At 32.4% G+C, this 25,288-nt stretch overlaps 1 protein-coding gene across 12 annotated transcripts in view; it reads left to right on the forward strand.

Moving 5' to 3' along the window:
* Positions 1-25,288, forward strand: part of Nmdar2 (glutamate ionotropic receptor NMDA type subunit 2) — a 423,506-nt gene that overhangs the window by 383,776 nt on the left and 14,442 nt on the right. For 6 of the 12 annotated variants that reach the window (XM_076530217.1, XM_012282447.2, XM_076530215.1 and 3 more), the window contains 9 exons: positions 8,096-8,243; positions 9,065-9,248; positions 9,798-9,937; positions 11,231-11,343; positions 13,991-14,275; positions 15,472-15,653; positions 17,131-17,366; positions 17,981-18,174; positions 22,360-22,476. In XM_076530217.1, the coding sequence (XP_076386332.1) occupies positions 8,096-8,243; positions 9,065-9,248; positions 9,798-9,937; positions 11,231-11,343; positions 13,991-14,275; positions 15,472-15,653; positions 17,131-17,366; positions 17,981-18,174; positions 22,360-22,476 (1,599 nt within the window). Of the gene's footprint in view, positions 1-8,095; positions 8,244-9,064; positions 9,249-9,797; positions 9,938-11,230; positions 11,344-13,990; positions 14,276-15,471; positions 15,654-17,130; positions 17,367-17,980; positions 18,175-21,068; positions 21,361-22,359; positions 22,477-25,288 lie in introns of those variants that run through there. The other 6 variants (XM_076530218.1, XM_076530224.1, XM_076530223.1 and 3 more) reach the window with 4 other exon arrangements.

Genomic DNA, 25,288 nt, shown 5'->3' on the forward strand with positions numbered 1-25,288 from the left:
GAGTTAAGAAGTTTCGCGTGTCCATCGAGCTACTCTTTCGATACTATTTTGTTGAAATTTTTTCCGTCACAAAGAACATTTAAGGTGCTTACGAAACACACTGAAGTTTTCCTGATCGAAAACATTACTTTTCGACGAAGTTACAGAATAAATTACGAAGTTTATTCAATTTCTGTCGCGTGACGTTCTTGCTTGAAACTGTTTTTCAAGAAAATATTGTTCGCGAGCAACCGGTCTTTAGATTGTAATTTCAGCTTCATCTTGCACTGGTACACTCTCATTATATTGCCGGATCAGCTTTTCTTTCATAGTTTTAAAAATGTAGACATGATATAAGGATATGAATTTTTTTAAGAGAGAACTATATTTCTGTTCTTTTTGTTTACTTAAATTTTATGACTCATGACACCCATATAAATTTCTGTAAGAATCCATCATTTATGTTATTAAGAATTTATTCACTTTCATAGTTAAAAATACTCGCATTAATTATTTTGAAATTACAAAACAAATTTTGTCGAATAAATATAACAAAGCATTATATTACAAGCATGTGAACATTTTGTTGAATAAATAGAACAAAATATTACACTATAACCATTAATAAATTTCCTCAAATTAATGTAGCAAAATATTGCACTACAACCATAAATAAATTCTGCTGAATAAATATAACAAATATTATATTACAGGCATATAAACATTTTGTTGAATAAATAGAACAAAATATTACACTATAACCATTAATAAATTTCCTCAAATTAATGTAGCAAAATATTTCACTACAACCATAAATAAATTCTGCTGAATAAATATAACAAATATTATATTACAGGCATGTAAACATTTTGTTGAATAAATAGAACAAAATATTACGTTATAACCATTAATAAATTTCCTCAAATTAATATAGCAAAAAATTGCACTACAACCATAAATAAATTCTGCTGAATAAATATAACAAAACATTGCACTATAATCACAAATAAATTTTTTCGAAATAAATATAAAAAAATATCATACTACAACCTCGACTAAATTTCGTCAAATAAATGCAACAAAATAATTATGAAAATATTTGATAGTATTCATCAGTCTCAAATTTTAAAAGATTCTAATTAAACCTGCATCTGCTTCAGTATTAAATTGTATAATAATAAAGACGTTTTGCATAATAATGAATATATTTTATTGTACACCCGGTACAATTTAAGACGAACTTATCACACCGATAAAATATAGGAAAGATACAGTAAGCCGTTCCAGAAACGATTTTTTTACGATCATAGGCGGTCGATATCACGCTGCATTTTATGATAAAGTAAAAATTGGACACCCTATGCAGTAAATGTATTTTCGATACTCCTTCAACCGAGAAACCCGCTTCTCAATATTCCGTTTCCATTTTACACGCACAGGGTGTCCTTTACGGTTTCCTCGAGGCTCTTCCTGGCTGCAAATTCCGCGTCATCGACCACGGCTCAGCAACGGGGATATATGAGCACCAGGCTACTTCCTCTTCCGGTTTCTGCGTCCGTTCTTTCATGGAACTCGACCTGTCTATGAATCGGTTTTCATATCGGTTTTCTAGGGAATTGTGCCTCTTCCATCGATCGCGAAAACGAAATTCTGCCATTTGACGGCACATGAAAAGTTTAAAATGAAAGAATCTTGTTAAATCATATTTTTAAATCTTTCAATCTCCAATTACTTTTATTTAATTCTTAACGGTCAGATTGAAGTTTGAAAAGCTTTAGCTCCAACCACTTTATATTTTAAAAGTCTACTTTTCCTGAAATCCCGGTACTTTTATTTTTTTTCAAACTCGAGTGTGTTGTATTTCAACTCTTTAAAATTGAAAAAAATTTTTATTTTCCCGTGCAGAATTTTTTAAATGCTTTCACGTTTCTAAATTTGTTCATATCCGACGTTTAAATTTATTGACCTGTGAAATATTTTGTTATTTCCATGAGAGACTTCTGGCCGATATATTCGCATAAAACAAAATTTTTCACTATAAATTCATCCAACTTCCCCTTCAGGAATAAATCGTGATTTCGTTAAAATCGCAATTTAATGAGAGAGTAACTTTACGTAATAAAGCGTCATGTAACGCGACGTTTGTCCAAGGTTTTTAATCAAAATTAATAAGTTATTTACCTTGTTAAAAATTTCTTTGACGTTGCGACTGCATCGAGCGATAACAAGCTCGTTATTTACTCCCTGTAAATTTAAACCATTAAGTAAATACCCTTTTTTTAATATATTAATATCGCACTGACATTCATGATGTTTTAGCTGCATTTAACTCGAATTTACCGAGATTCGCAGAAGTGATATGTAACTCTTTTAAGATTAGCGAAGCTGTTCACGTTTCTTGTATAAATCTGAATCTTTCTTCTTAACTCGGCTACGTGAGATCCACGTCAGGTGCTTTAAAAAGTGGTTGCTCTTCAAAATGCATAAGAAATGATCCAGTCTCTTGTTTCTCATTTTTACTTTTGCGCTGTATCGCTTTTTCATTCTTGTAAAAAAATGAGCAAGACTTCTCCCTTCTAATGTATTTGAATTAGTAATGAATTTCACGTTCGAATTTTCACGAATTTGGGGATTTGGAAATTTGAGAATTTGGGAATTTGTGGATTTGGAAATTTAAGAATTGGGGAACTTGGGGATTTGGAAATTTGAGAATTTGGGGATTTGAGGATTTGGAAATTTGAGAATTTGGGGATTTGTGGATTTGGAAATTTAAGAATTGGGGAACTTGGGGACTTGGAAATTTGAGAATTTGGGGATTTGAGGATTTGGAGATTTGAGGATTTGGAGATTTGAGGATTTGGAAATTTGAGAATTTGGGGATTTGTGGATTTGTGGATTTGTGGATTTGGAAATTTAAGAATTGGGGAACTTGGGGATTTGGAAATTTGAGAATTTGGGGATTTGAGGATTTGGAGATTTGAGGATTTGGAAATTTGAGAATTTGGGGATTTGTGGATTTGGAATTTTGAGAATTGAAGGTATCGAAATTTTGGAAGTTGCAAGTATGAGAATTGGAGATTTGAGACTGGGAAGCTCAAAAATCGAAAACTTCACGTGTACGAACCCTTTTGTCCCCCACTGTACATAAAATATCACAATTATCAATCACAGAATCGTTGACAACGAAAGCGTTCCCACTGTTACGGAAGAATCACAAAAGAAGGATACAATGATTCGAAGTCCTCGGTAATCGATTTTTACGAGCTTTCGCGTGCAGCTTCCCACCTGCCATTTTACATGCAAGCATAGTCTGTTGCTATCAGCAGAATTGTCCAACCAGCGTTGGCTTACCACTTAAATACCGTGACCTGTTTTCTTCGGCTGTTGATTGCAATTTTCATGCAGTTCACAGCCCACAATGTTACCAATGGGTTTTCATTTAACGAAAACGCCGCTCGCGAACTTGATACTTCCGAAGATAAGTCGCCATAACTGTTAAAGGAAACTGGTAGTCATCGATCAATTTTATGCCCGTTGTTTACGATTATGTCGGAAAGAATCGAAACGTAACGGTGTAAAGACTTCACGGTTAATACGTGTGCTTTACTGCGATGGACGTTTACGAGCTTACTTGTGCTTCAGCGTTTATTTCCGCCTTTAAAGGGGCCTACAACGGTTTATACTGAAGGGTTAGCTACTAATAAAACCTTTGAGAGATCTGTTAAAACGGAAGAGGATTCTTTTGTACGGTTAATTCATTATTTATTGCACTACTGAATAATGGAGCTTAGTACAAGCTTTAACTTAAGGGAAGTACACTACCGTCCATAAGTATCCGGACACAAGCGAAATATGCATTCGCGTTGCATGAAAGTTATTCAAGTATCTGCAACAGTAACTAAAATCGATTTTTTTTCTGCGAAGGTCAGAATACTGGAACGTTTTTCGATTGGTAATTCTCGTTTGGAACTCATATCTCGATGGAAAAGAAGCTACAGACGAACTAAACCGAAACTGTCGAGTGCATAGCGTTACCTCCATTCTTATCTCCATTGAGGGAACCTAAACATCTACCAACAGTTTACAAACACTTGAAACATATCGAAGAACCCTCTGAATACGTTCTGCACCATAGAAATGAAACACAGTAGAAATGAAAATTTTTTTTAGAATCGAAAGCGTTTCATTAGATTCACAAATTTGGACTTTGTACTTCTGGACATGAATTTTACTTTCACACTTTCATTGTATAATTTGTACTTAAAAATTAATTCTATTACGTTATGACACCTCAAAACAGATAATAATAATTATTACAAATGATATGATAACCCTAAATACCTTTTGTACAAAGTTCAACTATGTTTTATGTAACGAAACCAAGTGTCCGGATACTTATGGACGGTAGTGTAAGTTTAAAAATTTATATTTGGAATCTACGGTTCGAATATAAAGGTTTTACTTATGAAGAGCAAATTTCTATTTGATTTTTCATTTGAGAATTAGATTAAAGATTTTATTTAGTTATTAGTTATTATATGTTTAACTATAATATTCACGGTGAGCTTTTATTTTTGATCGACCTCACTCGTGGGTTGATATCTGTATATTATTATTTGAGCGTTTATTTCTAATGTCAAATTATGTATGTATTATAAGTTTAGTTTCACCGTTAAACTTGTTGCTAAGTAAATATACCATGACCAAAGTGAGCAATATATTTGACTAGGGGAAAAATGTACACATAGAAAGTTGGATCGAATGCAAACATAGTTTAGACGGTCTCCGTAGTTTAAGCGACATCTGTCAAAGTTGCACGAATTTCTGGCAAGTTTCGTCGAACTTTGACGATGTCAATCCGGAATGTCAGGGTACGTTCTACATGGTTAACTGGATTTTGCGTGAATCGAGTTTAGTCCAGTACTTTGCCCTAACCGAGTTCTATGAGGTTTGAGGCGATGGTGGTTTTCTAACAGTATGTCTCTGTCGATCACACTTTCCCTATTTAATCGTTTGCCAAAATACTACATACATTTTTAACGTTATTTTGTAAACTGTGACAAAGTTAAAATATATGTCAAGGTTAAGTCACGGCAAAACTCTCAATTCAAAGTTAATATAAAATTCTTTAGGTTTACGACTGTACTTATAACTACATCTTCAAATTATGCTTGGTTATAGAATTTCATCTTTAAATTACAGTTTAATATACAGATTGCTCAAAAATGACAAATTTTAATATAAAACAAATTTAATTTAAGACAAATTTTGTGTAAAACACAAAATAGCTTTTATAATCACGCAACACAATTAGCTCTTCAGAGCGGACATCTTGTTTGATACTTTAAAGGTTATGTCTGAAGTATTAATTTGACTTCGAAGTTAACTTTCAGTTCTTTTGTAAAGCAATTGTGTTCAAATCTAACATAATCTTTTTTTCAAGAGCACTTTAATTTCATGATAAATGATACAGGAACAAAATTAATAAAAAAATTAATTTTGTATTCAGATTTGAATGAATTACTCTGTGTGATTATAAGAAACTAATCTTTTTCGATCATTGAATTTTCAAAACATCGATATATATAATTTCAAAAGTTTCAAACAACTGAAACGTTAAAAGGAAGAAACGAAATAACATTTCCTGGATAATAATACGGTTCCAAGGAAATTAAGTTGAAAAATAGCCTCTGTAAGGTTCTTCCTAATATAATTCGTTTGGATTTCTGATTGTCAGTTCTCCGATAATTCAATGTGAAGGTACAGTAGTAAAAAAGCTTAGTGGGCCAAACAGTTCTCTGGAAATAAAGCGTAGAATAGTGATGGAATCTCTTTGTTCCTCGAGTGGAGTCGATATGGCAGAATGCCAGTAGAAAAGAAAGATAATTGCTCTTAGTGTTCCCCGATAAAAACGGAAGGTGAACCATTCGCGTAGAATAAGAGAGCGAGCAAAAATAGTTTTCCAATAACAACTTTTCACTTTCTTCGGCAACTCTGTACTTGTATTTTATTAATTTTAGTATTTAAGAAAAATTAGATGAACTGATTAATGTGGAATTTTAGTTGAAGATTAACTGAGCTTTCTTCAGGTTGTCCCTTTTTAGAAGGAAATTATTTAAAACCTAACTTTACTATTATTTTCTCCTTTGTCATATTTTACTAATTCCTACAAAATCTCGTTTTCTTATACGTTTACATATCAGACGTATCGGTTAATAGTTCATAATTCTATTTTTTAATAAAACAATACTTTGTAAATTTTCATCCAGAGCAATCCAGCGTAGAAAGAATTAACCAGTACACCTAGTAAACGAGTACATGTTATTTCAAAGAGAACCCCTCTAAATTATTCGCTAAATTCAAATATTTCCACACTGTTCAAATATGCTAAGAGCCCCGAATAAATTTTCATGCCAAATTTCCTTTCCAAATATCTCTCGTTTGCGTTAAAATTTTATATAAAATAACGCAACTAATTTTCCCAGTCATATTTTACTAGTTCAATTTACCTCGTAAGTGCATAAATTAATATAGACACTGCTATAAACGCACGAAGCCCAGTTAGCGCTGTAACAACACAGAACTGTTATCTAAATTCTGAATTCAGGAGATGTAGGTATACTTCTGTCTTGGTCTGTATATTCAGAGGGCAGTTATTGCGATATTACTAGCCCTTGTCGGTAGCTAAATTCGGGCATAATAGCCCCGTGGGCAGCCGTTGCTTCTTCGTTTGTCTAACGCCTGCGTCATTAAAGCCTGTTTCCCCGCAAATTTATTCGACAATTACGCTTGGTGTGTTGCATTAATTAGGATACATTCCCGTTGGACGGACATCTTGCAATCAGCAAGCATCGCTTCACGATCGATGATACCTGTCGCACGTGAATTCCTGCCTGGATTAATATTGTTGTTGTTAGTAAGCGCCATTGATGATGATGCCACCAGACTCCATATTAGCTGTCACGGTTCATCTGCCGCCATGTCAAACGCGTGATGTACAACATGGGAGCTGCATTACACAGGAATTTTGTACATGATCAAAAAGAATATTTGCATTGATCTGTTATAGCGTTTGTGTCGATAGATAGCGCTTGTTTTCGTGTTTTGTGATTGCTTACGAGGAATTTTACTGTGTATAAAAGTGTTTCAAGCTTACAAGGCATCCTTACAAATTTATGAAGTTTCAAAATTATATTTGATTACTTAAATTTTTAATTTCCAAAATTTTCAAAATACTAATTTCTAATTATCTACACTTCCAAATTTAAAAATCTTCCATTTTCTATATTTCGCAATTCCAAAATCATCAACTCTGTAATCTCCCAAATTCTGTAATTTCCGAATTCCAAAATTTCGAAATTACTTATTTTTAATTATCTAAAATTCCAAATTCCGAAATCTCCAATTTTCTAAATTTCCCAATTCCAAAATCATCACCTCTGTAATCTTCCAAATTCTGAAACTTCCAACTTCCAAAATTTCGAAATTACTTATTTTTAATTATCTAAACTTCCAAATTCCGAAATCTCCAATTTTCTATATTTCCCAATTCCAAAATCATCAACTCTGTAATCTCCCAAATTCTGTAATTTCCGAATTCCAAAATTTCGAAACTACTTATTTTTAATTATCTAAACTTCCAAATTCCGAAATCTCCAATTTTCTATATTTCCCAATTCCAAAATCATCAACTCTGTAATCTTTCAAATTCCAAAATTTCCGACTTCTAAAATTTCTAAATTCCTCATTCCTATTTATCTAAATTTCCAAATTTCTCAAACTTCAAAATTCCCAGTTCTTCACCTCCCTAAACTCCCAAATTCTTCAACTCCCAAAGTCCTCCCCTTTCACCAAAAGAAGAGAACAGAAGTCAAGCAATGACGACTTCCACTCCTCTCCGAGGCTAATTATCAGTTCAAATAATTTCAATCTCTGATCACGAGAACAAAATACTTGTCAATAATCGAACAAGTTTTTTGTCGAGACAATCGTACAAAGTTTTGTCCAGGGGATGATCAAGAAACGAGCTACCTTCGCTTACGTGTCGAAGGGATGTAATAAAACGTTCTCTGGAGGAAACGAACCATGCTGTTGCTCAGTAGCTGTCGTTTTTCAGGGTGGACATCCAATCGGCGCAGAAGAACGAGAGCTTTTATCAATGCTGCAGTGGTTTCTGCATCGATCTGCTGCAAAAGTTCTCTGAGGAGATAGGCTTCACTTACGAGCTTGTCAGGGTCGAAGATGGCAAGTGGGGCACACTAGAGGTGAGTACCAGTCAATTCATATCGGTAATTATCGGATCAATCCAATTATATTTGATAGGTCTGATAAGGATCGATTTACGAGCTTCGGAATACGATATGACTGTTATAATTCTTGTTATCGCAAAGTGTTTAAAGAAATTTATTATGAATTTTTATTTTTATTTTATTTTAAGGGTTATTGTATATGCATGTTTATTTAAGGGGAATAGATTATTTATTTATTTTTGTAAATTATTTTTTTAAATTATTTTTAAATTATTTTATAAATTATCTTTGAAATTATTTTATAAATTATTTGATAACTTATTTTATAAATTGCTTTATACATTATTTTTTTAGATTATTTTATAAATTATCTTTGAAATTATTTTTTAAATTATTTTATAAATTATCTTTGAAATTATTTTTTAAATTATTTTATAAATTATCTTTGAAATTATTTTATAAATTATTTTATAACTTATTTTATAAATTGATTTATACATTATTTTTTAAAATTATTTTATAAATTATCTTTGAAATTATTTTTTAAATTATTTATTTCCTTTAAATAAATAACAATGTGTATAAGTATTGTTATAAATGAAGTTATAAATTATTGTTAATATTAATATTTGCCTTCACCCCCATTTTCTCGCGCCTACAACACTTCTCCCTTAAGTACACATATCTGAACACTGAAAACGATCGGCAGAACGGTAATATAATCGTCGATCGCCGTTTCTGACGAACATTACGACCCCTTATGGTGTAGTTACTTGATACAGATTGAAGCGATCAAACGAAACATAAAATTTCATAGCACATTCGTTCGTGCACAGAACGGAAAATGGAACGGCTTGATTGCGGACCTTGTAAACCGGAAGACGGACATGGTGATGACGTCCCTGATGATTAATTCGGAGCGGGAGGCGGTCGTTGACTTTACGGTGCCATATATGGAGACTGGTATTGCTATAGTGGTGGCGAAGAGGACTGGTATCATATCCCCTACTGCCTTTCTTGGTGAGCAACTTCATTGCTTATTTTTATTAATAATTATGTTTCATCGATGATACTAATATTATATCGATAAAATTGTTACTCTGACAGGTACATTTACATTTGCAGGTAAATGTACTCGTTAATGACACCATTCTTGGTCATTTATTTATTTAGAGTCATTAATCTCTTGTCACATGGGATTAGACTCGTCGTATCGAGGTTTATATGTGACAAACAATTTGCATTTGCTCGAGGTTAATTCAATAACTATTATAATTTAATTGTAAAGTGTAGAAAAGATCGAGAGGTTAGAAATGATAATTAACATAACTCTGAAGTATCATTTTTCTAAATACCTAAAAATACTACAATGAATCACAATTTTCGTAAGAAACAGGTCCTCATTCCAATAAGATTCCCAATAATTAATTTCTTTCCTCAAAAATTTAGTTGTGAACAATCTTTCGTATTCCAGCGGTACAGTTTGTAGTTTGAGTTAGAAAGCAAGAGAAAAGGTCTATTGTCCCGGTTTGGAAATAAGAGTTTGAACAATAGAATGGTTGTTTCCAGAACCATTTGACACCGCATCCTGGATGTTGGTGGGCATTGTGGCCATCCACGCAGCCACAATCATGATATTGCTGTTCGAATGGTTGTCGCCATCCGGTTTCAACATGAAGGTAAACCCTTCAGGCGCTGCTCGGAGACCGGTACTATTAATTTCGCTTCTTATTAGAGCTGTGTATACTTTCTCGACCTAACAGCACTCAGAAATTAATATTATTCACCGGACAATGTTACTTCCAGTGACACTGCACTCTATGAAACTGCAATACAATAAAGAGAGATTAATTATGTGACGGTGGTTTTTGCACACCTACGCCATTTTTCTTTTTTCGAAGTATTGAAACCTTTTTTTTATTGTCGATGTTTTGAGTTTAAAGTGCTTATTGTGTGCATGGTTTTATGCGATATTTTGCTGTATGTGCATATGCATGTTTCATGTTCATTTATTTTCAGTAATTAGATTTAGGCATCTACGTTTATTTATTATTTAATTAATTATTACTCACTAATTATTTAATTTTGTATTTATTATTTTAGTTTTACTACTATTATTATTTCACTGTTTTTCATTGTTTTATTATTAATCATCTATTTGCTTATTTTATTATTAGTTATCTATTGATCCATTCATTTTATTAATAATTGTATTATTTATCTATTTAATCTATTGTCAAGCATTCATTTATGTAGTTATTTTATTATCAATCATTTTTATTCGTCTATCTATTCTATTATTAATAATTTTTTTTATTCGTATATTTTATTATCAATCATTTACTTATTTATCTATTTAATTGTCAACCATCTATTCACATACCTATTTTATTATTAATTTATATATCTATTATAATTTACCTTTAATTTACATATTAATGTAAGAAGAACCATTCGTTTTAGCTTCAAGTCTTCAAAAATATTTTTGCTAATTTATCCGCAAATATTCTGACATATTTCCATAGTTTGCTCTTCAAACAAACAATTACAGTTAAAAATCTCAATGGGGTTGATACAGCATATTTATTCCATTTTTCTTGTACAGTGCTTTCTGTACTTCTAACCTTTTTAACTTAAGTTTATTATAACCTAGTCCAAAAATGAATTACTCTTAAAAATTATGTTCAAGTTTCATTCACTTATATCCCCTAATAAAAATAACATAAAGCAAAATGACGTGAACACTTCAGAACGAAAGTTTACTTCAAAAGTAAAGTCTATGAAGTGTCGATACAATAAACTGTTCGAAACTCTTCGAATTTTATCGGTTCATCTTTTTTTCATGCCTTTACGCTGTTTCAACCCCACACTGTAGCATGTAACCCACTCCATTTAGAGAACGAAACGTTTTATTATTATTGCATTATTATCGCAACGCCGTCCGCGAACAACGACCACAAAATGGACGAAAACGAAGGCCTATGTTTTTTTGCCGGTTACAGAAGAATCCATCGCCCAACCATCGATTCTCTTTCTGTCGGACGTATTGGTTGGTCTGGGCAGTATTATTTCAGGCAGCCGTCCATATCGATTCTCCCAGGGGATTCACAGCCAGGTCGGTAAAACAATTTCTATCGGAATTAAAATCTTTGTCGTGTATTAATATATTTGCAGCGGCACGCTTGTAGAACGGCGATAAAGAAAGTAAGCTGATTAACGTTTTCTCTGTTCTTGGCGAAGAGTCATCGAACACGGCGAGATGCGCTTATCGCTGGAAAACGCGTTTATCTACATTTTCATTGCACATTAAGCTTTCCTCTTTCCTTCGCCGTTTCACGAGAAGACGGTGCTGCGAATTGTAGTTTGACGATAATTTTCTTCGGCGCCCGGAGCGTTACATATACAATTACTGATAGAAATCTCGTTTTAAACGATTTAACGTCCAAAGGAACTGGGTCAATTAAAAAATATACAACGTTGCGATTGGAATAAAAATTGATGAGCTTTTTCTTATATATTAATCCCTTGCACTGTTTTAAAAAACACACATACGTGTCTCGTGACACACTCGTACTTTGTGATCAATTTTATTCGAATCTTTTGTATACTTCAATTTGAAGATCGAGTTCAATTATTTGTAGGGTCAACGATTGATAACATTAATTGACATAACGTTTCAACTTTCTTTATCTGTTTTAATATTGTGGCTGTGATTACGCACCTGACAAACAAATCATAATGCAGGGCTGTAGAAATATTTCTTCAGCAGGAAGAAATTAATACATTAAATAGGAGGATGTATTAATGCAGAATTAACTGAAAATAATTATAAATAAATTAATATTGGGGTTAAGTATAAATAATTTGTGATGAATTATAAGTAGATTAATTCATTATTGTTTCTGATTTGTGCTCAAACTTAGGGCCTTAAATTTTATATCGAAGATCGAAGATTTTAGAAATTTCTTATTTTTCAAGCAGTGTCAAAATAATTAATAAACAAACTAGTTATGGAAATTCTTAATTTATTTAGTTTATGAAAATTTTAATATTAATTTTAAGTTAATGGAAGTTAATAATAAACTTATCTGTCAATTTATACATTATATGACTATATTATCAATTTACATTTAAATTGATAATTAAATACAAAGACGAATAAATGAAAAGTGAAATATTTATAATAAAATTGCACAGGCAATTATTATTTAAGTTCACAAAACTTGATTTCTCTGAAAGAAAAAATTGTACAATTTAAAATTTTGAGACTTAAAGTAAATCATTCTGATCTACATACTTAGATCTAATTTAGAAATGTCAAAAGGGAAATTTTTATTTATTTTTCGAATTTTTCAACTCTCCACTTTCTAACACCAGACAACAATCAATTATAATTTCTTCTTGTTCAAAAATTTAAAGGATATGCACTCCTTCATCGTTTTAAATACCATATTGAATTATGTAGAATTAATCCTACACGTATTGTATATACTTTTTATTTGAATAAAAAAGATTGATTTATGCAGAATTAATCCATATATGTAATGCATATATGTTTTATTTGAATAAAAAAGATTTATCTACCTTCTGTATCTCACACACAATATGCAAATAGAACTCCAACAGAAAAATTTGATTTTTGACAGAGTTGTTTCAGTTTTTGGGAAACCAATATTTGCTTTTACGTTGTATCACGTTACACCGCGTTTCAATGAATAACTCGTATGTTGACATTAAACTTTTTTGAAAGAATAAATCTGCAGTAGAATTTCAAAACTTAATTAATACATACTCTTGTTAATATTTACTTAACAATACAATTTACTAAAGATCTGTTACAAGCTCGATGACAATTTATGCATTCATACTTGGAAACAAAAAGCAGCGACAAATCTTTGCGAATTTAATTTAATTTTGAAATTTGAAGCAAATGTCACATGCATTATAATACGTAGGTTTTCAAATTTAATTTAATTTTGAAATTTAAAGCAATGTCGTATGTATTATAATAATGGGTTTCTGAATTTAATTTAATTTTGAAATTTAAAATAAATTTCATATATATTATATTAATAAGTTTCTGAATTTAATTTAATTTTAATGTTTGAAGCAAATGTATGTTATAAAAGAACGCATGAAACTGTTAAAATAATCGATTGGTTAAATAAAATTCGCAATTTGTAACTTTGGCTCGAGGTTCAGATTTTTGAAAAATAAAATTTGAAATATAATATTGTAGGACGCTTAAAGTATTCAAATAATCGTTTGAACTCCAGCAGAATTTCTACTGTTTGAAACTTTAAAGGTTCAGATTTTTGAAAAATAAAATTTGAAATATAATAATATAGGACGTTTAAAGTATTAAAATAATCGTTTGAACTCCAGCAGAATTTCTATTGTTTGAAACTTTGAAGGTTCAGATTTTTGAAAAATAAAATTTGAAATGTAATATTGTAGGACGCTTAAAGTATTAAAATAATCGTTTGAACTCCAGCAAAATTTCTACTGTTTGAAACTTTGAAGGTTCAGATTTTCAAAAAATAAAATTTGAAATTTTTAAAATAATCGTTTGATTCAGTAAAAATTCACAGTTTGAAACTTTGAAGGTTCAGATTTTCAAAAAATAAAATTTGAAATTTTTAAAATAATCGTTTGATTCAGTAAAAATTCACAGTTTGAAGCTTTGAAGGTTCAGATTTTTGAGAAGTAAAATTTGAAATGTAATTTATGGAACGATAATATGGCACGTATGTTTAATTCAGATTCATGACGAACGTGTGGGCGTTGTTCGCCGTGGTGTTCCTGGCCATTTACACTGCCAACCTGGCCGCTTTCATGATCACGAGGGAGGAGTTCCACGAATTTACAGGGGTGGACGATCACCGTTTGGCGAGACCGTATTCCCATAAACCCATGTTCAAATTCGGCACCATACCTTGGAGCCACACGGACAGCACCCTCGCCAAGTACTTCAAGGAGATGCACGCATACATGAAGAAATTCAACAAGAGCAGCGTTGCTGAAGGAATCGAGACGGTTATAAGCGGGTGAGGGTAGAATACCAATTATAGTAAATTGGGTCCATCCTACAACATAATTTACTTATATGAAGGTTCCAACCTTTTATTAATCTGACGTTCTCAGAAAATTATAATATTAACGTTAAACTACTGTGGTTAACACTTACTTCAAAATTGGAAATGAAGAGGAAAAATGAATAAGTAGCAAGATATTAATTAATATGTAATATCAACTAAAATATACAATTAATACCTCAACGATATATAACATACGTTTCAACGAAAATTTGTAATTTAGATAATTTATTAAAATTGAGTATATTTAAACTTTAAACAAGTCATGTCTTGTTAGCGCCAAATATTAATTTTTAGTGTACAAACAAATTTCACGTGAATTGTACCGTAGATACATAACATAAATATTTAGCCGACGTAAATACACGTAACATAAATATTCAGCTAACATACACGCATTTCGTAACATAAATATTCAGCTGATAGTACCGCATAAAAATGCAAAATGCGAGAGAAATATAACTTTACGTTGATCAGTTTTACGAAGCTCATAAAAGTATGAAAATAACAGAGAAATTGTTTAAACGGTAATTTGAGTAGCAGAACCATTTTGAAGTTATAATGTGTCTAATGTCTCTCGGTTATTGTACGGCAATTTGAATATCTCGATGCTTAATGCACGAATATTGTGCGACAATGCATACAGAGTTTGTTATCGAAGTTCCGAACTGTTCGACCCTGCTTAATTCGAAAGCCAGCTCGCTCCGCTTTCGTCATGATTATTGCTATCTTGCTGCATTTGCTACTTGATTAGTGTTATTCTGGCGCGGCACTTAGTTCGCGATAATGTCTTGCGAAGACAAGGATTGGAGTCCGAAGCATGAGTTGGGTAAACTCTGATTAACTTTGAGAAGACTGTGAAATGTATTCCGAACTTCTCTAATGTACGGGGCTTCGCGAACTCTGTTCATTTTCGTTACTTTTAATCATTCTTTCGTTTAATTTAATTAGGGATCAAAAGAGTACGAGTAAGAAGTCTTTATATTATAATATTGATCGCGTATTTCGGTGAAGTCATTCAATATGAAAATACGTCTGCAAAAGCTTAAAAGGACAGACAGAAATTAATTTATGATTTTATCTTGCCAATATCTGACTTTCAATTCATGAAATTCACTTATTTTTAAAAATATGTATTTTTGTGCTAGGGAAATGGACGCGTTTATCTACGACGGAACTGTTTTGGATTATTTGGTGGCGCAAAACGAGGACTGCCGATTACTGACTGTGGGATCATGGTACGCCATGACTGGTTATGGCCTGGCATTCTCTAGGAATTCCAAATACTTGCAGATGTTCAACAAACGTCTACTGGATTACAGAGACAACGGTATGTCTTCTATTGTTTCGACGGAAGTAAATAAAGAATTCCTCCGGTTTTATTATGTTATACGCGAAGTGAAATGGAGAGACTTATCTGCGTAAATATTAAACTGGCAAAGTGAAGAGACATCGGATGCTTGGAAATGGAAGATTCTTTGCTATAGATTTTATTTCTGTGTTCGACGAAATTTTTATTAGCTTTTTTTTGTTAATCTGATGAAAATATTACGCGAAACGTTGTTGAATTGTTAGTTAGAGAAGCGGAGGGTATTTAGATTGGACAGTTTTTTTAGTTGAAATTTGCATATTTTTAAATGTTTCAATTTGGAAATTAAAGTTGGTGACATTTTTGAAGGGAAATGTTTCATATCTTTGTTTTATCAATTTTTAGGTTTTTAGATTTGTAGGTTGATAGGTTTGTAGATTTGTAGGTTGTTAAATTTATAGATGTGTAGATTTGTGGATTTACAGATTTAGAGATATATGGATTTATGAATTTACAGATTTATGGATTTGCAGATTTGTAGAGTTTTAGATTTTTAGATTTTTAGATTTGTACATTTCTAAATTTCTGGATTTCTGGATTTCTGGATTTCTGCATTTCTGCATTTCTGCATTTCTAAATATCTAAATAACTATACTCAAATATTTCCAAATTATTAACATTCTTAACTTACAAAGTTCCAATTTTCCAAATCACCGAATTTCCAAATTACCAAATTTCCAAATTTCCAAATTTCCGAATGTCCAAATTTCCAAATTTCCAAATTTCCAAATGTCCAAATTTCCAAATGTCCAAATTTCCAAATTTCCAAATTTCCAAATTTCCAAATTTCCAAATTTCCAAATCACCGAATTTCCAAATTTCCAATTTTCCAAATCACCGAATTTCCAAATTACCAAATTTCCAATTTTCCAAATTTCCAAATTTCCAAATTTCCAAATTTCCAATTGTCCAAATTTCCAAATGTCCAAATTTCCAAATTTCCAAATTTCCAAATTTCCAAATTTCCAAATTTCCAAATTTCCAAATTTCCAAATTTCCAAATCACCGAATTTCCAAATTTCCAATTTTCCAAATCACCGAATTTCCAAATTACCAAATTTCCAATTTTCCAAATTTCCAAATTTCCAAATTTCCAAATTTCCAATTGTCCAAATTTCCAAATGTCCAAATTTCCAAATTTCCAAATTTCCAAATTTCCAAATTTCCAAATTTCCAAATGTCCAAATTTCCAAATTTCCAAATTTCCAAATTTCCAAATTTCCAAATTACCAAATTTCCAAATTTCTAAATTTCCCAATTTCCAAATTTCCAAATTTCCTAATTTCCAAATTTCCAAATTTCCAAATGTTCAAATGTCCAAATTTCCAAATTTCCAAATGTCCAACTTTCCAAATGTCCAAATTTCCAAATGTCCAAATTACCAAATTTCCAAATTACCAAATGATTAAATACAAAAGCAAAGTATTTAAAATTTCAGGGGACCTTGAACGTCTCAGGAGGTACTGGATGACTGGTACCTGCAAGCCGGGTAAAGAGGTTCAAAAGAGCAGCGATCCCTTGGCACTGGAACAGTTCTTATCCGCGTTTCTTTTACTGATGATGGGAATTCTTCTAGCCGCAGCCTTTTTACTTCTCGAACATCTGTATTTCAAATATGTCAGACAGCATCTGGCACGAAGCGACGGTGGCGGCTGTTGCGCACTTTTCAGCTTGGTAAATTTATTTTTTGCCTGTATAATCTATCTTCGCATCAGAATATCGAAAAACCAAACGTCCATATATTGAAATATTTTATTTATTATATGCAGCATCATGCGATTCTTGTTTATCATTTTCACTGAACAATTCATATTTTTCTTTACTGAATGATGAATAAAAGATTGATCAATTGATGAAAAAATTATTGAGTCTCCTTTGTCAAACAAATATCCATCAAAATTGATATTAAATAAAAATCAGAAGAATTTGCGATTATTCAAAGCAAACTGTTTCAAGCTCAATTTTCATTTAACTTGCAAATAAAATTTAATCTTAAATATATGGCTGTTCATATTTAAAAATTGTTATACTTGTAAAAATTCTTACATAGTTTATTAATAACATGAGAATGTCTTTCCCAAATTGTTAAATATTTGACATGATTATTACGATTGTATTGTTTAATAATTCAACATGGTTGATACTTTAATTATACTTCTTTTTATTTCATACAAGAATCATTTATTCATCTTATAGAATAAATGTATAATATATACAGATTCTTTCTATTTAAATTTTCCACTATATTTGAGTACTTCGATCCTGAACATTAAACACGCTTTTTAAAGAGTATGGGAAAATCGCTGACGTTTCGAGGAGCAGTTTACGAGGCGCAGGACATCTTGAGGTACCACAGGTGCAGAGACCCCATCTGCGACACTCACTTGTGGAAGGTGAAACACGAGTTGGACATGGCAAGGATCAGGATAAGACAGCTGGAGAAGGACTTGGAAGCGCACGGGATAAAACCTAGCCAGGCCAAGTACGTAAAACTCCGATTAAATTTTATCTTCCACGAAAGTACTTTGACACCTTCGGATCTAACGATCTTGAACAACCCGTTCTGAACATTGACATAATTGTCTGAAACTCCAAAAATGGCAAACCTTAACAAAACGATTTGTCAAAAAAAATGAACTAATGTTTACTTACGAAATCCTCGTACTCGACATATTCCTTGCTTGTTCTCCGAAACTCCGTTATCCTTTCCAGTCTTCTTGAGTCACGAAATCTTACGAAAGCGGAAATGAACCCGTGACGAGAGACCCACGCATGTCACTGCATAGTTATTTTACCTGTCCTTCGTAACAGTTTCAAGGATTCAAACTCGATTTGTTATCAAGACGCCGTGTCGCACGTTTTTAGAACACGTTCTTCGGTTGGACAATTAACGGGTCGATCAATTAAGGCCATGGTTGGGCGTAATTTCATGACGATGGTACGTGCGAATCGAGCTTAAATCCTGACCTACTTTTCTGACGTCACTTGGAGCCTGGCTCGCACAGCATGCACACCTATCTACAAATACACGTTGCTGCTCCGGAAGTCCTGGGACATATTGACTTTCATGTAAACCATGAAAAATTGAGGAATAATCTTGACACTCGTGTTACATTGAAAATATTGCATGAGCTCTTTCTTGGAGATGTTCAAGCTCGGTTTATACGGGGCTCTTGTAAATAGACTGATAGTACTTTTAGAATTATAGTACAGTTGCTAAAATTTGTATTTTATGTGGAAACTTGAGGTTGAGGAGAAATTGTGCTAAGAGGGTTTTGAATAATATAACTTTCAAATATTTTATACACTCAAATGACATAACCTCTTCTTTTATACACAAGTTTGTGCAACATATTTGTTTATGCACAAATTTTGTACATGACATATTTCTTTACATACGAGTTATTCACATAACATACACTGTCGTCCATAAGTATCCGGACACTTGATTTCGTTACATAAAACATAGTTGAAATTTGTACGAACGGTATTTAGGGTTATATCATTTGTAATTATTATTATTATCTTTTTTGAGGTGTCATAACGTAATAGAATTAATTTTTAAGTACAAATTATACAATGAAAGTGTGAAAGTAAAATTCATGTCCAGAAGTACAAAGTCCAAATTTGTGAATCTAATGAAACGCTTTCGATTCTAAAAAAAATTTTAATTTCTACTGTGTTTCATTTCTATGGTGCAGAACGTATTCAGAGGGTTCTCCGATATGTTTCAAGTGTTTGTAAACTGTTGGTAGATGTTTAGGTTCCCTCAATGGAGATAAGAATGGAGGTAACGCAATGCACTCGACAGTTTCGGTTTAGTTCGTCTGTAGCTTGTTTTCCATCGAGATACGAGTTCCAAACGAGAATTATCAATCGAAAAACGTTCCAGTATTCTGACCTCCGCAGAAAAAAAATTGATTTTAGTTACTATTACAGATACTTGAATAACTTTCATGCAACGCGAATGCATATTTCGCTTGTGTCCGGATACTTATGGACGGTAGTGTATGTACAAATCCTTTACACAATCCATTTATTACTAATCTTTTACATAACCTATTTGTGGAAAACAATTACGAAAGCTCATTAAAACCATAAATTTGAAGATTTGAAGTGCGTGTCCTAAGACTTTTAAAGCAGTAACGTACATAAGCGTGTATATACGTTTGTATATACACTTACGAAATGTATATTAATATCGTGATAACGGCACGAACGTATCGTTCATTTCTGGTTATATTCTTATCTATTTCCGTCGTTCTTTATGCACACTGGCGATCGTGAGCTTGAGACTACCCTGTATGATGAATTGAAGTTGTTAAATCGATAAATTGCCTGACGAAGTCCTCAAAATCAATTGAAAATTGTTAGAAGTTTACTGTTAAATATTGTAGATATTTTTAACCCTTTGCATCCGAATTCGACAATTCAACCCTTAACTGATTTTACGTTCTGTTCCCATAAATACATTTTATTTATAGGTAAAGAAGTAAGTACACTTATTACTTTATTTATGAAATGAAGTTAACTTTTTTTTAAATAAAATTACGGTAAATTGATAAATATCAGTTAAGAGCATGGAGTTGAACATAACCTAACCTAATTTTTTTTTAATAAAATTTTGATAAATATCAGTTATGGGTTAGCATGGAGTCGATTCGAAATTAAAACTTTGAATTAATTTAATAGTAGACGTAATATAAAATAAAAAGTTGATGATTAATTTATTATTCTATTTAAGTTTGAATTTATAGAAATTTTTTAAATACTACAGAAATGTAGTCTTAATATTCGAGTGCAAAGGGTTAATTTGTACAAAAATAGATCTCATAGAATTTTGTTGGTTCCATAGTTATTTATGTTAGTTTAGTAAACTAATCCGTTTCATCTCTTAGATCAGAGCAATAATGTTTGATCTTATTTTATAGACGTAGATATAGATAGTAACTAGTAATAAAACTTATCTACTTTAAACTACAAATCCAGATTTATCAACATTCTACAGAAAAAGACCTGTTTTACAGAAATCACTCAGCACGATTAATCAAATTCACTTCGCAATCAAAGTTCGATCGCGTTCTATAAAAATATTTGAACTTCGACGGAATTTTATAGAGAAATTTAATAATAAAATTTTTTTTCTGACTTTCGAAACATCTCTGCGAGATTTCTCGAATGGACATTTTATTTCACAATTTCACGGGTGAATTTTTATCGAGATATTTTTCAATCCCAGAATATTTTCGATCGGATAGGAAAATTTACACCAACTAAGTGGATGGTCTCAAACCCACGATCGATAGTGTATTATCGCTGCATCACGTACGAGACTGTTTCACAGCGAATTGGCTTCGAATTTTCGTTTATATTAAGAAGTTACGCCGTGGAATTGAGAGAGGAAACGGAACGGGAGAGGAAAAATGTACGCTGGTTGTTGAAAAGCAGAACTTCTCAACGACACGAGATCTCAACGGACTTCTTTAGTTCACTGCTGAAAAACTTTCTTCTGAAAACTTTAATCCTAGAATAAACCCGGGGCTGTTTGCAGAGAATTCTAATGCATTGTTTCAGTCAATCACGAGTACTGTTCAATCGAACTTGCTATGAATACGGATCAAAATGTTACGATGTCCAAAAGCTAGCTTTCGTCCTTTTGTATTGCCATGTGTTTGTGATTCGTTAAATTTTTTTTTATTATCTACTTTTTGTTTCTCTGTGAAATACGCGATGAAGCAGACAATTTTTCGACATTCACTGTTATACAGGGTGAATCATAACTACCTTAGCTTAACTAAAAAAAAAAAAAAATAATAACTACCAAATCATAACTAGGTGTATCACCATATTCATTCAGAATTTATTCCATTCATTCAATACACCATAATTCATTCATTTTCATTCAATTCGTCATTTTGCTGAAAATTATTAGTTATGTGAAAAACCAGAATGCTTTAAAAAATTTTCCTTGTGCTCATCACTAATGGAGGGGTAACTTACAAATTATTGTTAACAATTTACATTTTTAGAAGAGATCAGTCTACTCAATAACTCGTTGTCTTTTGTTAATTTAAGGTGAAGTGGTAAATTCGTAAACGGGGCAAGTGCATATACAGGCTATTTTTTTTTAATACTATAATTTTAATATTTTTTTAATATTGTAATTTATATTTTTTTAATATTGTAACTTACATTTTTTTAATACTGTAATTTTACTACTTTGCTAACATTGCACTTACAGTACTTTAACTTAATATTCCGTTACTTTGGTTTTATATTTCATCCACCTTTTAACACCTACATAAAACCATTTTCATTTTCTTATAAATTTTATAAAAAATCATACTTGACGTACATTTTATAAAAAATCGTACCTGACGTACATTTTATAAAAAATCGTACCTGACGTACATTTTATAAAAAATCGTACATATTTTATTGAATTACTGTTTCATTCTAAGTACATTTTCGAATATTTCATCGCTCCCAAGACTATTTTCCTACTATCAAAAATGAAACAAGAAAAGTCAAAGTCGAGAGTATGCAATAAAAGAGAGGAGATCTCGTGTCGAGAGGCATTGTTGGAAAAAGATGAGATTGTTTGATGATGGAACGACGCGATGGTGGAAGATAAGCCAGGCACATATCCACGTCGGCTTTTTTAAAGGAGGAAAACCGGAAGTCTCGGCTGGTGGCGAGGATGCTTTCAAAGCTCGGACCGCCATTCACAACCGGAGTCATTGGCGGTGGAAGCTCCGCATCCGCTACCGCCATACTTCGATTCGTAAGTCCGCAACACCCACAACACGTAAGAATGCTCAGCGACGTATGAACCGACCATACCTCTTGCAATTTTCAAATGTTCCCAAACCTAGCAAACGTAGCTCGAACCTAACTCACGGAAAAACACGGAAATCAATTTTCAAGTTCAACAATTTGATGACAAGTCCTTATGATGATGAAGTAGATGAAATTGAGTGCCTGACATGATTTGATGATATAAGGTACCGCTAAATAGTTATAATAGGGGATGAAGATGAAGCTTAAAGTTTGATAAAAAGCACTGCACAGAATTTTCATTAAAACGTATGAAATTTGTTAAAAATTATATAACACTTCTTAAAAACAGATAACATTATTCTAACAATACTTTTTCATGCTTAACTATATTTTTAATAACATGTTTAATATTATACAAATTTCAACATGATATACTATTCCCAACAGTGTTTTTATTAATATTTTTAATATAAAGTAACCTGACATTGATGACAAATATAATGATACAAGTACTTACGATGCTACAATAAACTGTAAATAATTGAACTATCCATCAAATAACTAGTTATTTTATATTAAGAATATTTATGATACACTTCCGTTATCTCCTTTAAACTTGAAAGTTAATAATTATTAAGAATCGTGTCATACGTAATATAGCAACACTTCAAGTTTTTCGTTGGTAAATTATCGAATTAAATTTGAAGCGTGATATGTTAAACGTTATCGAACGCCATCTTGAAGAATTGCGCCGCTTGACTAAGCAATTCTTTCGAACCAGCCTAATACGATTTTATTCGCGAGATGTACTTACTGGGTCACGGAAACTTGGCAAGGAAACAGATTTCGGCTGCCAAATATCCAGAAAAATTCACGCTTGTTTATTCACCAGCTGGTGTCACTTCGAGGCGGACAGCATTTGCCATTTAAAACGAACCCAGACGAAAGTGTTGTGCAACATATGGTACAAACAGGGTTTCTGAGATGGTTTGTAGATATAGTGGTGGTAAAACCAGTCAGGCGTGAGAGAACATGAAATTCTATCGCCCAAATACGAGTTTAATAAATATACGAGACGATAAGCTTATAGAGTTTATAGAGTTTATAGTTTTCGAGTTATGTTGTCGTCAAATCAGAACTCAGCTGGATGTTGTTTTAGACGTTTATTTTTATTCAGACTATTACAGTAGCTCCCGCACAGATTAATGTTAAACTAGGACTGAGTGTCGAGGTCCGTCGAAGGGCCTTCTTATATACTACAAATTTGAGGGGGTGGTAGCCCAGTGGTAGGGAGAAGGTCCTGGGAAACGAGGTTTTTACACAAAACCATAATTATGTAGGGGTAACGGAACACAACAGTAAATTTATGGAAAGGGGTTTTTCGTGGTCTTGTATCTACAGACATTATCTAATGGCGCTGATGGTTTAGATTGATAGGCGAGTCCCAAATCTTGGGACCGAGAGCAGTGCGATAAAGACCGAGAAGTTATGGGGGTTTCTGGAAAGCAGGCAAAGTCGGAAGATGGGAATCTAAGGGTTACTCGACAATGTGGACTTGGAATAACAGATTTTTAGGTGCTCTTACAAGGAGAAAGAGTGACGAAATAATTCGAGATGCACAACGCTTGAAAATGGTGTCATTGATAGCCGTCACGTCTTAACCCCTTAATTTATGACCGCGTTGTAACGGTACGTCGTTTACACGAACCACATGTGGCTTTAACAATTTCACTGTTGCGTTATCTGCACCGAGATAGCGAATTAGGTATTACGAGACTTTGCTATGTTGCGGTGAGTTGTGTAATTGGGAAGGCAGAGATTTGGAGATAGGGAAATTCGGAAATTTGGAAAATTTGGGGGTTGGAGAGTGAAGAGCGTGGAAATTTCGGGGTTGAAAATAGAAAAGTGTAGAAATTTGGGGGTTGGAGATTCAAAAATGTGGAAATTTGGGGGTTGAAGATTCAAAAAAGTGGAAATTTGGGGGTTGAAAGTTGAAGAGTGTAGAAATTTGGGGGTTGGAGGTTCAAAAATGTGGAAATTTGGGGGTTGGAGATTCAAAAATGTGGAAATTTGGGGGTTGAAGATTCAAAAAAGTGGAAATTTGGGGGTTGAAAATTGAAAAGTGTAGAAATTTGAGTGTTGGAGATTCAAAAATATGGAAATTTGGGGGTTGAAAGTTGAAAAGCGTGGAAATTGAGTGCTTGAAAATTTTATATTTTAAAGTTTCCAAACTTAAGAAATTTAAGGTGTTGAAAATGTAATATTTGAAAATTTAAGAGTTTAAAAATCTGGTGGTTGAAGACCTAAAAAATTTGGAAATTTGGAGGTTTGAAAATTTGATATTTGAAGATTGCAAAATTCCGAAATTTAAAATTGTGAAAAATTTGCAATTTACCAAATACCCAAATCTTCAAATCTGTAGGCACAAAATTTCCAAATTCTCATATTTCCAAAGTTTTCCACATAAAAACTCCCACATTCGCTCTTCCGTACTTAAGATCTTGATTTATTCAATCCAGTTTATATACTTTTCCTTTGAGACTGTATGTGACCCAGGTTTGTCAGCAGATTTTCTCAAGCAAACTTCCCAAATCGCACCCTGCGGGCCATAGAACTTAATTTACTGTACAATGTGCTGCGTAGGCGACATATTTTTCGCGTTTTCATGGGCGTACAATCAGGAAACCGTCCTAAAAATTCGGTAACACTTTTACTTTGTCCATTAGAGTGTTAAAGCAAAAAACAGTACCTGGCCATCGAATTAGGACCACGTGTGTAAATTTCATTTTTACGACTATAACAGTATGTTATACATA

The sequence above is a fragment of the Megachile rotundata genome, chromosome 3 (assembly GCF_050947335.1).
Source record: "Megachile rotundata isolate GNS110a chromosome 3, iyMegRotu1, whole genome shotgun sequence".
NCBI classification, from domain to species: domain Eukaryota; kingdom Metazoa; phylum Arthropoda; class Insecta; order Hymenoptera; family Megachilidae; genus Megachile; species Megachile rotundata.